The following is a 13,807-nucleotide window of genomic DNA, read 5'->3' as shown; positions in this document are numbered from 1 at the left end:
ATAAACATTCTTTTGACCTCTGTTGGATCACTACTCACCTTTTCCTCTTCAAAACATATTAAAAATTGCCGCATTCTAATTTAACAAAAGAGGTGGTTTTCCTTTTTCCAATCAAATGAGTTATAGACAACAGGGCCCTGGGGTGAGCTGACTAAAGATGTGGTTACCTGGTTTGTTCATGAATTTTTACCTGACTCGGCAGAATTGTCATTCACTGTCAGTTTAAAAGCCAAAGACTCAACATGGTCAGCATGATGGTGTCTGTGGTTTACCATGAATGGCTTACCATCCAGCTGAATGAAGAGAACTTCATCTGGCATTAAACTCGGTCCTTTCTGTGGATGATTCTGAACTTTTTGTTTGTTTGTTTTTAACCCAGAACCAAGTATTTATGTCTTTGCCTCGCCGTTGGGAGAATGTCCACTCCCAAAGTTATAAGTGCGGCATTTTACAGCATACGTTTTAATGTGTCACCCCGTCTTGGGCAAATATAATGAAATATTACCAGGGCTTAATAGAGTACTCAACCAAAGGCTCAACTTCATTAGTGCCACTGTGATTACAATACACTTCTGCCTTACAATGCACTTCTGCATTTCATGATTCAAACAGTTAATGTTGGTCATATCCTTAAGTGTTCCTCTTTTGACCAGCAATGAGGGCATGGTATGGATTTTGTCAAAAGCAGAATTGGATCTATCCTCATATGGGACCAAAAACAGAACAACAACTATTCATAACCAGTTCTTTGTTCTTGACACTTTCTTCCCTTTTTTGTTGAATGGTAACGGATTATTGACATTTCTGTAAACAACATTTAAATAAAATTACCCCCGTTTCTAGCTTAATGCTAAATGTTCCAAAGTACATAAAGACATTATAAATATTCTTGGTGGCATTCAAACGCTCCAGTGTTTATTACAATGACTGCTGAAGGCACACACATTGGACCACAAGATGGCGCTGTGGAGAGAGAATAACCCACAAGGGGAAAAGATAATACTATGCCTGACTGATAGTGGTGTGTCGTTCTAAATACGTCTTTCTGAGACTTTTTAGCAATTTAGGTCTTTTTTACCAATTTCCACTCACAAAAATTAAGAAATTACCTGATTAAACAATATCCATAATAATACCAATAATGAGCATAATATTCTAATTACTTGAGGAATGGTAACTGTATTTGCCGTTTCAGTGTGTGAGGATGTGACACACTGTTACGTCTCACTGGGAAGATCTCCAACTGGGACCACACTTGAAATCTAAATTTACCTTTTTCTTCTTCTTCTTCTTCAACCCACCTATTTATCATTGGTCTGCTATATTGTCAAACAGCATTACGAGCCAATCAAGATTAAACCGACCCGTCCTCGCTGTTTAAAGGAACACCCAGAACTCCTTGAAAGGAGGTGTTTTGTTGCTTAGCTACTCGGATAGCCAATAGTGGAGTGAGTTACTGGCTCATTGAGGGGGCGTAAATATTTGAACGTGATATGTGGGTAAGCAAAGCCAGTCTAGTAGGTCCTATGGTTAGGAACCTGAAGCCGTGAAGAAAAGGACTGCTTTCCTTCAGCAAGCGAACGTTCGTCTGTCCCTACGTAGCCCAATGGCGTTTATCATGATGAAGAAAAAGAAATTCAAATTTAAAGTAGATTTCGAATTGGACGAACTGTCTTCTGTGCCCTTTGTGAATGGTGTCCTTTTTTGTAAAGTCAGGCTGACTGACGGTGGCTTTGCAGAGGAGTCGTCAAGGTAAGGCACCGCATGTATGTTTTGCCAGATAGCGGATAAGGTACGCAGGCGTGACAAAGCGCAGTATTTTGATCTGATCATTAATAGTACAAGCTCATAGAAGTGACTTCCCATCAGGTATCTTGCTGTGTAAATGACCGGAATTTAACCTAACTATATTACTCACTGGTTTTTGTTTTATACCGTGTCAATACATTCTAGCAAGCTTCTTCTGAATAAGTAAATGTTGGTATAACAATGGTGTTATCTTTCTTGTGTATGTGTCTCAGTTTCTGTGAGAGGTGCCGTTCATTGGTTAAGATTAATGACAGCTGGCTAATGGCTAACGTTGTTTAGCTGATAGGCAAGCGACCGGCGTTCATGTTTCACCGGACTTGGTGTCTGTACTTAAAGATTTCTGTGTGGCGTCCAGATATCTGTGATGATATTCGGCCAGTATTAAGAATCTTTGAAACTGAGTGTAAGTTTGAATAGTTATATGTCTCTGTATCTGCTTCAGCCTCCCCGTTAGACTGCCAAAAACGGTTGCTATGGAAATACGTTTCATTGTTTTGAGTCCGTTTCCATCGTCCTCGGGAGATGTGAAGCAGCTTTTTTCCCGGAAAAAACTATAATTGTGTTTGAGGTTTACTGTGTAAATTACTGGACTTCTGTCAAATAATTGTTTTTTTTTTTCTCTGGCATTTTCTCAATACTCTGCTTTTTGGTCGGAGTCTCTGATTAGATCCTTAAACAATCAATATTTAAGATTGTGAATTATTGTATCAGCTTGTGCAAACAGGCTTGGTTTCACACTTTACTGATTGTTTCATTTTGGCGGTGAGGAAAGTGCTGAAAGTCATTCACACCTGTTCATTGTCTGGTTCGGACTTTGTGCTGATGACGAAAGTTAACTACGCCGCGCGCGTGCTGCCAAGAGATTGGATTCCCTACCCCTAAAGAGCAATCATGGCCGTTGCAGATAATCCTGGCATGTGTGTCTGTTTTAACTAAACCGGACTGGCTCTCTCAGCGTTAAAACACAACTCAGAATTAGCCTGTTTTGTGAACCGAAATGTCTCATCAGAGAGCGACTGAAAGAACATAACAGTTTTTTTTTTGGGGGGGGGGGGGGGGGTGTAAGGAAGGGTCAAAGGACGCTTATACCCAAACGTGTTTTTGTGGCAACCCTGAGGAAGAGAGGGAGACTATTGACTGGCATTTGAATTGAAGCCATATGTGTGTTCGGAGGGGGAAAGACCCAGGATGTGCTGATGCAGTGATTGTGAGGGTTAAATGGTATTTTCCTCTGTGGTGAGCAGGAGTTGGTGACTCAGCCCTGTGGTTCAAGTGGGCAGAGCGTTGTCTGAAGCAGGCAGGACCTTTCCAGTCTCTCCAACCGTCCAGCATTCCTTCAGAGACTCACGACGTCGCCATAGCAACCACGTGCATTTTCCAAATGTGTAAACATTACGTGTTTACCCGTATTGTCAAAACTTCCTATCCTGGGCCTATGTGCTTGGATGGATGGATGGATGTGATTGTGATGAAGACAAAACAGTGCTTTTTTTTTAAACAGCTTATGATGTGTCAAAAGCAAACACTTGCAACTTTTAAAAGAATGGCACACCAGCCAAACAGGACACGAGAAGGATTTGATAAATTCCAAGTCATTGAGTAATAGTCCCATCTTAAGGCAAGTTTGAGTGTTAGCAAAAGGCCTTGTTCTGTTGGGAGTTGTTTGTGTGTGTTGGTACAGACCAGCCTGTGTTGATGTGTCAGAGAGAGAGAGTGTTTTTCATGTCTGAGTAAAACTACAGCTGCATAACTGCCAATTCGATTGGCTGCGAACGTCGGGTAGTTTACAGGGTACAGTAATGAGAAATATCTGGTAATAGAATGAGTGATGCGGTTGTTCCTCACATGAAGTCTTCTCAGAGCGACCCGGGTCCAGATCGCGGCCTCAGCGTAGAGCGACACTGTTTCAGGACCGTGGCTCAGCGTGAGGGCCAGTGCAGATTTTAAAAGAGATTCTGAAAGTGTACTTTGTAAGTTCTGCAGGACTCTTCTAAGTGTAGTCTGTGGCTGAGCAGTGTTTTAGTGTTTGGGCTTTATAGGAACTGGTTCATGAATGTTTGATGGGATCCTCTCAGTTATGACGTCTTCGTTACAGGCTTTGTTTAGATTACCCGTGCCCTCAGTGGCTTGCTCTTTGTCTTATTCTCATCTGGCCTGTGCTTTGGACGAGTTTAACTGTGTTTTGTGTGAGAGTGTGTGAGTGTGTGTGTGTGTGTGTGTGTGTGTGTACAGGTTATTTTTGAGAACTGATGTGAATTACTGGAAGCTGGACAAACACATGGACACTGCCCCTGCTCACTCATGAGCCTCCAGTGCTATCAACAGACTGGCATCACTACAACATAGAATGCTGTTTTCTTAACTTATCTCTGTATTCTGTCTCTCTCTCTCTCTCTCTCTGTCTCTCTCTCCTTGTCTCTCTCTCTCTCTCTCTCTGTCTCTCTTCCAGGGAGCCAGTGATGGCTAACTGTGTACGCTGGAGGAAAAAGTTCTCCTTCCTGTGTAAGATGAGCGCTAATGCCGGAACCGGGGTTCTGGACCCGTGCGTGTGCAGGGTTTCCGTACGCAAGGTAAGATACGGGAACTTTAGACCAGTAGCCGTCGAGCTCTTTAAAAGGATGCTTTGGCAGTCCTTCATCAGACTCTTGCGACACACGCTGACATAACCGGCACATTCAGGTCTTGGCACATAGAGGTCACTTAAGTTTGACTTCTTTTTGTATAGACTATGACTAAAAAGTCCTCTTAATGCGTTAGACAAGGGCAACTCATTCATGAATCTTTGCTTGGAACTTTCCAGCCATATCATTTCCAGTGTATCAGGCTATTGTTATCATTGTAAGTCAGCTTTTCCTGCCAGCGTGTGGGAACTATATTTAATCTGTACATTTTGTTGACATGTAAGTACAAGTTAATGACAAGAGGACAATCTGAGAAAAGTAGAATTAGAAAAAGAAACAGAGAAAGAAAAGAAATGCTTTCTGTGTTCGTCTTAGAGGATCAGTAGAATCGGAGAGCTCAGAGTCTGTGTGTACGATTACACAGTCTTTGCTTTGTAGTTGTTGTTGTTGTTGTTTTTTTTTTCATTCTTTCCTGATTGAGAACTTCCTTGTTCATTGTCAGGTGGGAAAGGAAAATGGGTTACAGGTGTTTCTGTGAATATAATGCTGTATTGTTTGACTATGTCAACTAACACACCTAACCGGCCTGCTTTATTTCTCCACCCCGTGCAGGAAGTGAAAGGGGGAAAAACATTTGCAAAGGTAATTTTTCTTTTCTTTTTTTTTTTAACATATCTTTTCAGGATATTTCATTAATGAAAAAAGTCTCTAATCTCTAAGCTTTTGTTAATAAAACCTTGGTGAATAATGAGTGTGTAGCCTGAATCATTGGGTCACCACAGAGTGTGTTGGTGTGTTTGTGTTTGACAGCTGGGCTTTACAGACCTAAATCTGGCTGAGTTTGCTGGGTCAGGGAGCACCATTCGTCGGTGTCTACTGGAAGGCTACGACACAAAACACACACGTCAGGATAACTCCATACTGAAGGTAGGACTTCACATTGTGTTCACTTAGCCCTGACTGTAACCAGAACGACTTAGAGAAACAGAACTGTAAGGCTGTCTGTCGACAAAGTGGTCTGTGGACTCCGCAAAGAACCTTCACCGCTGAACATTCTAACGGAATCCCGGGAAGATTCCATTGCTCTCATTCAGACATGCCCACATGTTCCATGAATTTGGTTCTTTGTTGGCAGTGGGTTTGTGTTTTTGCGCATGGGCTGCTATGACCAATCAGTGAGTGTACACGTGTTTGTTTGGTGGGTAAACGGTGTAACTAGGGGAGGGGCCTGAGGATGTGACTCATAACAATCAATATATTGGGCACGGTGTTGAATTTCACTGTTCATCATTTTTCACACAAGACGTGTGTAACATGCCTGTGCTTGTATCGTGGGAGAAAGAGAGTCCTTGTGTGTTTGAGGGGGAGAGAGAGTTTGATAATATTCTTGGCAGGAATCGGTTTTAAATGCATGCGAGTTGAAGTTTGACTGTGGTATACTAGGTATGTGAGTGAGTGAAAGGGAGAGCCCCCACACCGGTGTTGGTGAAGACCAAAACATTTAGTTTTTCTTTTTTAATAATAAATTATTGAATGTCTAAATATTTAAATTACATTAACGTAATACACTGAATAGCTAAATCACATTGACATTATCACCCCAAATTTAAGCATCACTCTCTCTCTCTCCCTCTCTCTCTCTCTCTCTTTTACTCTTTTTCTTTCAGGTTATTATCACTATGCAGCTGATGTCTGGCGATCCCCTCTTTAAAACGTAAGACCTGTCGTTTGTTTTTCTCTTCTTTTTTTTTTTTTTTAGCAACATTTTGTGGCATTGTGATTCCAGCTCTGGTTGATATCTGTCACTCAGGTTTGTTAGGAAAAAGTCTTCTCCTGTTTTGACTTCCCATTCTGACTTTGACCCCCATCGAACACTTTTAAGGGCCTCCCTTTCCTTGAGCTCACCAATCCACCACTTTAAGTAGAGGTATATTTTTTTGGGAAGGCTATTTAAAAGAGGAGGAAAACATCGATTGCTCACATGTTGTTTTTTTTTACCAACATGACCCAGTTAAAATCCTTTTGTCGACTGTTGTTATTGTCACACATCGTGGACATGACAAATACAGCTAGTTCTGTTACTTTCCCGCGCCTGTTGGCCATCCTCGTTAAAGGAAAAAAAAAAACAACCCCATGGCAGGCCGTGTTGATGGGAAAAGTGGAGACCTGGTCCTTGTGCAGCTGGTCGTCGTGGCACGCGGGCGTGCAAGGCTCTGGTGCAAAGCACTGCTTATGCTGCCGCGTCTCACCGCAGTCGTGCACTTCTCGTCTGACGCTCAGGAAGTGGTCAGACCACCGACTCTCGCTCCTTCCTCAGTCTGACAGACGGGCTCTCTGAAGACCGGGCTAAAACATGTTGGGGTTTTTTTTTGTTTGTTTGGTTTTTTTTTTTCTCTCTCTCTCCTTTTACTCCCACTCATCTTTCTTCAGATGAAATTTTTTTTTTTAAAGTTTTGTCTCCATGGCGAAAGGTTGGACGCTTTTTGCTCCCTTTGTTAAAATTCTTTGTGCTTTGGTCAAATGCAGAGTAGATCTTTGAGTGTGCGAGTGTGATTTGGTCAGGCCTGGGTTTTGTAAACAGTCTATGGAGTTGATTAGTAGTATATTGGTCAGAGGGATCAGAATCTGGCTTGTTGAGGCTTAACCGTCTACCATAGAATGGATAAAGGAAATAAATCAAGAGATTGTGTTGACATTGAGTGTCTAAAAACTGTGAGAGAGTTCTGCTACTCACGTCACAGTCGCAGTCACACCTGTGGGTGTGTGTCATTTCATTACTCAGAGAACAAAGGTGCACACACACACACGCACACACACACACAAACTCACACAGTCTTGTGACTGGCAGTGCCTGTGTGGTGTGTCTGTGTGCACAGTAGACTGAAAGACACACAGTAAAACTATTCCACATTTAGACGAACTTCCAACAGGCTGTGGCAAATAGGAAGAAAGAGAGAGAGAGAGAGAGAGAGAGAGAACGAGAGATACGAAACAAACGGAAGATGACAGATTTTCATCAAAGACTAAAAACGTTGTCCGAACAGAACCAAGAGGGAAGTTGCGCTTCCAGAGACAGTCCAGCGTGCCGATATTGTGATTCCATCGGTCGGTCACTGGGCATGTTGTAAGTGTTGCCAAGACCTCTCTGACGTCACATGCAGGAATCAGTGGGGGTCTGGGATGCCGGAATTTCCTCACCATGGTTACAGATGATCGTCAAGGCCGCATACCACGCGCACCCACACTTTACTCTGACAGCTTGGCAGCGGTAACCTACCCCCCCCCCCCCCCCACTCACAGAGTGAGATTAAGAGTGTGAGTGAGCTTTTGTTTGCAAGTGAGAGAAAGTGTGTGTATGTGTGTGTGTTTGAGGGAGAGTGTGTCTGTGTGTGGAAGAATACATCTGTCCATGAATCACTCCTGGTTCTTAGACTGTGCGTCAGAGCACTCAGGAAAACCCAAACTCTACCAATACGAGCGTGTGTGTGTGGGGGGGTGATGTCAGCCCACGCATTTATGTAACACAGAGAGATGAATGGCAACATGCTTTGACTCCTCTGCAGGACTCATGATCTTCAGCTCTCCTCCTCCTCCTCCTCCTCTCTGTTTTCTCTGCCAGCGAACCACATTCCAAAAGCCTCGTCAAAGAACACACAAGCACCTCCACACACGGTTGCTACACTGAAAGAACGGTAACTAAATGAAGATGTCGTAAAGGAGCAGTTGATCGACGGAGGCCTTTTACTTTCGGGGGTTAGACATGACGGGGCCGTCCCACTCCTGTAATGCGTCTAATGCTGGTTTCATTGTGAGGGATGACCAAGTATGTTCCCTGGAGGAAGTTTTGTCCCCGGTGAATTAAGAGCATTTTATTGCCACTCAGATGGGTCAGTCATAAACTTCCAGTCTTCCGTGTGAGGGTCAGGCGTCACGCACGTGAGCCCAGGAGGAACTGAGTATTACAGGAAAGAAAGTGAAAGACAAACCAAGTGTTTGTCTCAGCTCAGTTCAACAGGTCAGCATGGTCTGGCTGGAGTCAGAGTTAAAGGTGAAGCCCCATATGAATGAGTAGGCCTACCCCAGTCTATGAATACAAACCACACTCTTCCCCTGTACCATAATGACGCCTTATGATCATATGTGGGAAACAACACAGTTTGGGGGGGGGTTTGAACTCATAGTGGAAAACGAGAACCAGTGTACGCATGGTTATGAAAAATGCTCACTCGCATGTGCTCGGTGCAGTGAAATCACTGTAGGCTGAGACGTTGGCTCTGTCAGCCAACCCTGCTGGCTCAGACAAGCACTCGTCACGACCTTGTTTGGTGAAAGGAAAAGCCTTTCTAGACTCCACAGCCCTGAAAAAAAAATACCCAGAAGAGAAAGAATAAGAACAGTCGCTGAGCTGGTGCTACACACAGGGTGATGACAGGCAGTGCCAAATGCTGAGTGACATTTAGGAGCAGTCATATGTGTGACAGAGGTGACACAAACCCAACAACAGCTTCAGAGAGAGAAACTGACTGTGACTTTAGACCTTTCACCTCGAGAGCAGACAGCTGTGTGTGCGCGCGTGCGTGTGTGTGTGTGTGTGTGTGCATGTGCACATGTGTGTGCGCACGTGCGTGTGTGTGTGTGTGTGTGTGTGTGTGTGTGTGTGTGTGCACTTGTTTGTTTGTTTGTTTGTGTGTGCATGTGCACGTGTGTGTGTGTGTGTGTGATAAACAGCTGAATGCTGAGATGTAGCAGGTGTAGTAGCACGGGGTCAGGCGTGAAAGCAGAGAATGCTTGACAATATCTCTACCCACAGAATTCCCACATCCACACACAGTGGGAATCACAAGTGCTCTCTTCATTGGCCCGTTTGTCTTTAAAGCATATACACATCACCTTTTACATCTGTTTCTAATAATAATTATTATTATTATTATTATTATTATTATTACATTTGTTTCTAATGACTTGGTCAACATGTGATATCAACCAGTTACTAAGTGTTTGTTCCTGTTGAATGAGAATTAATCGTTGCGTGGATATGTTAGGATGGCTTTTTAGTGAATTTTAGTCTTTTTTTTCCTCCTTTGGGATGAAATGGAGATGTGCAATTGAACAATGATTATTATTTTTTGTTGCGTAAATGTAGTTGTTTGTTTAGGCTTTAAAGGTTTTTAATGGACTGCGTGGCTGTATGCTAATGACACTGATTGTCTTTGCTCTTTTGACCCTCTCAGGCCTCCGTCCACAGCGATGACCATCGGCGTTCCAAGCGATTCAGAATGCCTGTTGGAGGACAGGAAGGGGGGAGAGACGCCCAGTGTGTCAGGTAACACTCACTCACCTTCTTTTCCCTTCTGGGTCACACCCCTGGGCTTTTCTCCTTTATTCATGGCAGATATGGATCCAGAGCAGAGGAAAGAGTCTTATATTTCTGTCTATGCATAGTCCCTGTGTGCCACTCTTATGGTCACATGACCGGAGCTTGGAGCGTAGGGTTATGGTGATTATTGTTTCGTTGGCGTTCTTTGTTGTTTATTTCTGCCGAGTGTTGAGGACGTGGCACAGTGCAAATGAAAGTTTGTTTTTAAAGACTCGTCTCTGAGGAAACTGTGGTTTCTGCCTGTGATTTAGCGATTGTGTTTATGGCACAAACACTGAGTGAATGCCATTGAGTCATGCTAACATCCTCTTCTCTACATCCCACAGAAAGTTCTAGAAAGTGCACCTCTGCGTCTGAGGAGCAGGCAGTCTGCAGTCACTCTAGAACCTCCAGCTACGCCAGCCAACAGTCCAAAGTCTCAGGTGTGTAGCATACCCCTCGGGCATGCAGTATGACCCTCGGGCATGCAGTATGCCTCTTGGGTGTGTAGTGTTTTAGTACTTGGGTCTGTAGTTTCCTTTACATCTCATGTGTGTGCCTCTGCACTGAACTACTGCATGTAACTGGTTATGTTCCACACGTCTCAGATGTAAATATGTGAATAAAACAGGTTTGACCAGGCTGGAGAGATGACTAAAGTCATTCCCAAAGGGGCCAATACATCAAAGCCAAATATCAGTGATCAGAGAGTCCTCGCTCCAGGGTTTAGGCTCTCAGTTCTTATGAAGATTTGGAACATTGGAATGGGAATTTCAGAATGCAGAACTGAAACTAAGCTGGAATCGCAAGATGCTGATTGGAATTCGATGAACCCCCTCCACCGATCCCATGCTGTAAAAACACAAATGCGTATGTTAACCTGTAAAAAGTGTAAACCTGTATAGAGACCCTAATGTAACATTCTCCTGTGTTTACCAAAAAAAACCCCTTTGCATGTGTGCATGACAGATCTTTGCTTGTGCATCAGAGACTTCCTGGTCAGGAACATGTACCGCTTCCTGCCAACGCAGCGCCCTTTTAATGTAAAGAATAATGTCATGGGTGTCGCAGTTTCACTTTCCGTGAAACGACCTTCTGAGACAGCAGAGTGAAAGTATTTTAAATGTATGTCCATAAAACAGCGATGAGAACTGGCTAACACGAATGCAGTGGTATACCTCAGGCCCGAGCTTAAAGAATGTTTGCATACAAGTGCGTTGGTTCCACTTGTTTCTATACAACTTCCTCAGTTTCCGTCCCACATTTTTAAGACAAGTGTGAATTCCGGTTCTGATTCACACTCTGTAAGAACTGAATCGGAATTGATCATCAATTCTCCATTCACTTCAAAATCGCTGTAGTGCAGCAACAGGGACCCGCTTGCCACACTGACACACATTTTCTTTTCTGACTTTTAATAGGCTACAGCACATGTCACTCACGCTCCTCCAGCCTGACTGAGCTCTCCCATAAGAGGAACACGTCAGTGGGCAGTGCCTCCACGGGGATTGGCAGCATCCCAGAGCCCAATGAGGAGAGGCAACTTCCCGGCACCCCACGTCACAGCAGCTCTACAGAGAGAGTGAACAGGTCAGAGACTGTCCGTGTGTATGTGTGTGTGTGTCTGAGAGAGAGAGAGGAAGAGAGGGAGACAAAGAGAGGTGAGATTTGTGTATCATTTCTTAGAAATGCCTGTGTGATCTCTGAGGTATTACCACTGTGGGTTGTGTGTCAGTGTGGGGGTGTATCAGTGTGGGTGAGTGTGTGCGCGAATATAACCTTTCTGTGTGTGTGTGTGTGTGTGTGTGTGTGTTCAGGCACCCAATGAAACAGGACTCTGTGGAATCCCAGTTAAAGAGGGTGGACGCCACCAGAGTGGACGCTGATGACATCATCGAGAAGATTCTCCAGGGTCAGGACTTCAGTCATAGCGCGCTGGACTCCAGCACAGAGGGTACAGGCAAAAATACACACACACACACACACGTATATATTACATATGTACAAGTGAGCACAAGCATATAGTGTATTTGCATGAACATTTTCACACATGTCTCTTACCTATGTATGTGCGTGCACATGCGTGTGCGTGTGCATGTCTGTGGAACAAAAGCATACATTTCGTGCAGCGGGAAAAGAACAGAAAGCCCCCTCGCTCTTCTCCCACACGCGGGGGAATTCACTTCACACAGCATGTTACAAACTTATTTTTAGATCGCTTAGCAACCAGTCTCAGGGAAACCTGAGAAACATGGAGAGTGTGTACAGTAGCTTTGTTGGAAATGGTATTGATCAGGCTCTCTCTCTCTCTCTCTCTCTCTCTCCCCACAGAGGAAGGACTGCGTCTGTTTGTGGGTCCAGGGGGGAGCACTGCCCTGGGCAGCCAGCATGCCAGGTGTGTATCGTTATGTAACTCCTCCCCCACCAGCACGGTTGGCACGGCAACTGGCACTTCAGCTGTCTCTGCACTTAACTTACGTAATATGGCTGCAGTATATGTGTGTGTGTGTGTGCGTTTCTGTCATTTTAGACTTTTAAGGTGAATGATAAGGTGATAGAGTTTGTATCCTCTTTTAATGCATCATATTGAAACGTTGTGTGTATTTATCGAGTTCAAGTAGGACTAATGTTTTGTCCTCATCTTATCAGGGTGTGTGTGTGTGTTTTATCCTTCCTTTATCAGACTTGGTGTGTGAGCGCTTGTATGGTGTGCGTACTTATCTCTGTTCATGTCGTTTTTCCTCTCTCCCTCTCTCTCTCTCTCTCAGGGTTGGAGCTGGGACATTTGAGCAGGTCGTGATTAAGCGTTAGTTACAGTCTGTCAGATCTCTGTGACTCAATGCCCTTTGCTCTGACAGGAAGAGGCACGAGGCTGCAACAGTTGCTTCACCTCAATTCAAAGACCAATGCTCGTTTCCACTGCAGCGGGACAAGCGGCCAGACAGTGCGGTCACAGCTCCCTCTAGTGGTCGGATCTAAGAGGAGCAAAATTACTAGTTATTGAACAGTCAGTGTAAATGAGAGCTTGTGAATGCCCTGTTGCCGTTGGCAACATTGTTCTCTACTGTGCCATGTAAAGGAGGGTACTTAGGCTTGTTGTCAACTCAGTGGGGTTTTAATGTGTTGTTTCAAACAGATGCTTTGTAGATTAAGAGCTGGGAAGTGGTTTAACTGTACTGTTACTGTACTGTAATTGATTCTGTTTCACTGTTGTGTTTTTTTTGCTGCTAACTGTGGTCGTATTCTGTCCACAGTATGCTTGTTGATGAAAGCCAGAAAGTAACTCTTTTTGATGATAGTTTTGCAAAGTTTTTTCTTCTGAGGCTCGTTAAAGTAGCCGTATAAAGGGGGCTGGAACCCCAAAACCAAACAGTATTTCTCCCAATCATAATGATGATTATTATAAGCTAAAATGTTACATCTAAAATTAGATGTTACATCATAAATGATCAAATGATTTTGTTTTGCAATGTTGAGATTAGAAATATGAGGAAAGCAGATTGCAGAAGGCTATCTCTGATGCAGAGAGAGTGAGAAAGAGAGAGAGAGAAAGAGAGAGAGAGAAAGTGTAAACAGAGAAACAAAGAATAACAAAACATAAAGCATTTTTAAAGCTACAGAAGTTCACAAGTGAGGAGCCTTAGCCTGCTGAGTTAGACCAGTTAGTCTGTCCATTTACAGAAACAAGAAATCAGTGCGCCAATAAATATTCTCGATTTTAAATACAAAAACAGTGACCTTTCTCTCTCACACTCTCTCTCTCTCTCTCACACACACACACACACACACACACACGCTTGGAGCCCTCTCATCTTTTGAATTAATGAATGTGTCTTGACGTCCAGAGTTCGGCCGCAGAGCACGACTAACACTTACAGTAATGTTTTAGATCAGCACAGCCACAGGAGAGAGGAGGAGGGTAATATATTACGATTCACCTTGAGATGCTTTAAAGTGACCTGTACAGTGTGTTTTTTCACCTTCCAAAAGCACGGCACTCCATTGTAAACATCATAGCGTA

At 43.7% G+C, this 13,807-nt stretch overlaps 1 protein-coding gene across 1 annotated transcript; it reads left to right on the top strand.

Moving 5' to 3' along the window:
* Window positions 1-1,606: 1,606 nt before the first annotated feature.
* Window positions 1,607-12,665, top strand: eeig2a (EEIG family member 2a). The gene is made up of 11 exons (XM_030773163.1): window positions 1,607-1,752; window positions 4,259-4,379; window positions 5,043-5,072; window positions 5,241-5,357; window positions 6,098-6,144; window positions 9,662-9,753; window positions 10,134-10,229; window positions 11,208-11,376; window positions 11,604-11,740; window positions 12,118-12,181; window positions 12,555-12,665. Exons 1-11 carry the CDS (start codon window positions 1,607-1,609, stop codon window positions 12,595-12,597), a joined length of 1,062 nt encoding a protein of 353 aa, XP_030629023.1. The 3' UTR covers window positions 12,598-12,665.
* Window positions 12,666-13,807: the final 1,142 nt, after the last annotated feature.

This window comes from Chanos chanos, chromosome 5 (genome assembly GCF_902362185.1).
Source record: "Chanos chanos chromosome 5, fChaCha1.1, whole genome shotgun sequence".
NCBI lineage: Eukaryota > Metazoa > Chordata > Actinopteri > Gonorynchiformes > Chanidae > Chanos > Chanos chanos.
The sequence above is the reverse complement of the archived record's forward strand: the minus strand, read 5'-3'. Positions and strand labels throughout refer to the sequence as shown.

What these genes read in the sequence shown, in the direction of transcription:
- eeig2a (XM_030773163.1), top strand. Translation starts at nt 1,607, where the DNA reads ATGGCGTTTATCATGATGAAGAAAAAGAAATTCAAATTTAAAGTAGAT. An exon ending in GGCGATCCCCTCTTTAAAAC is followed by an intron (nt 6,145 to 9,661) that starts GTAAGACCTGTC and finishes TGACCCTCTCAG; the next exon opens with GCCTCCGTCCACAGCGATGA. An exon ending in CCAACAGTCCAAAGTCTCAG is followed by an intron (nt 10,230 to 11,207) that starts GTGTGTAGCATA and finishes GACTTTTAATAG; the next exon opens with GCTACAGCACATGTCACTCA.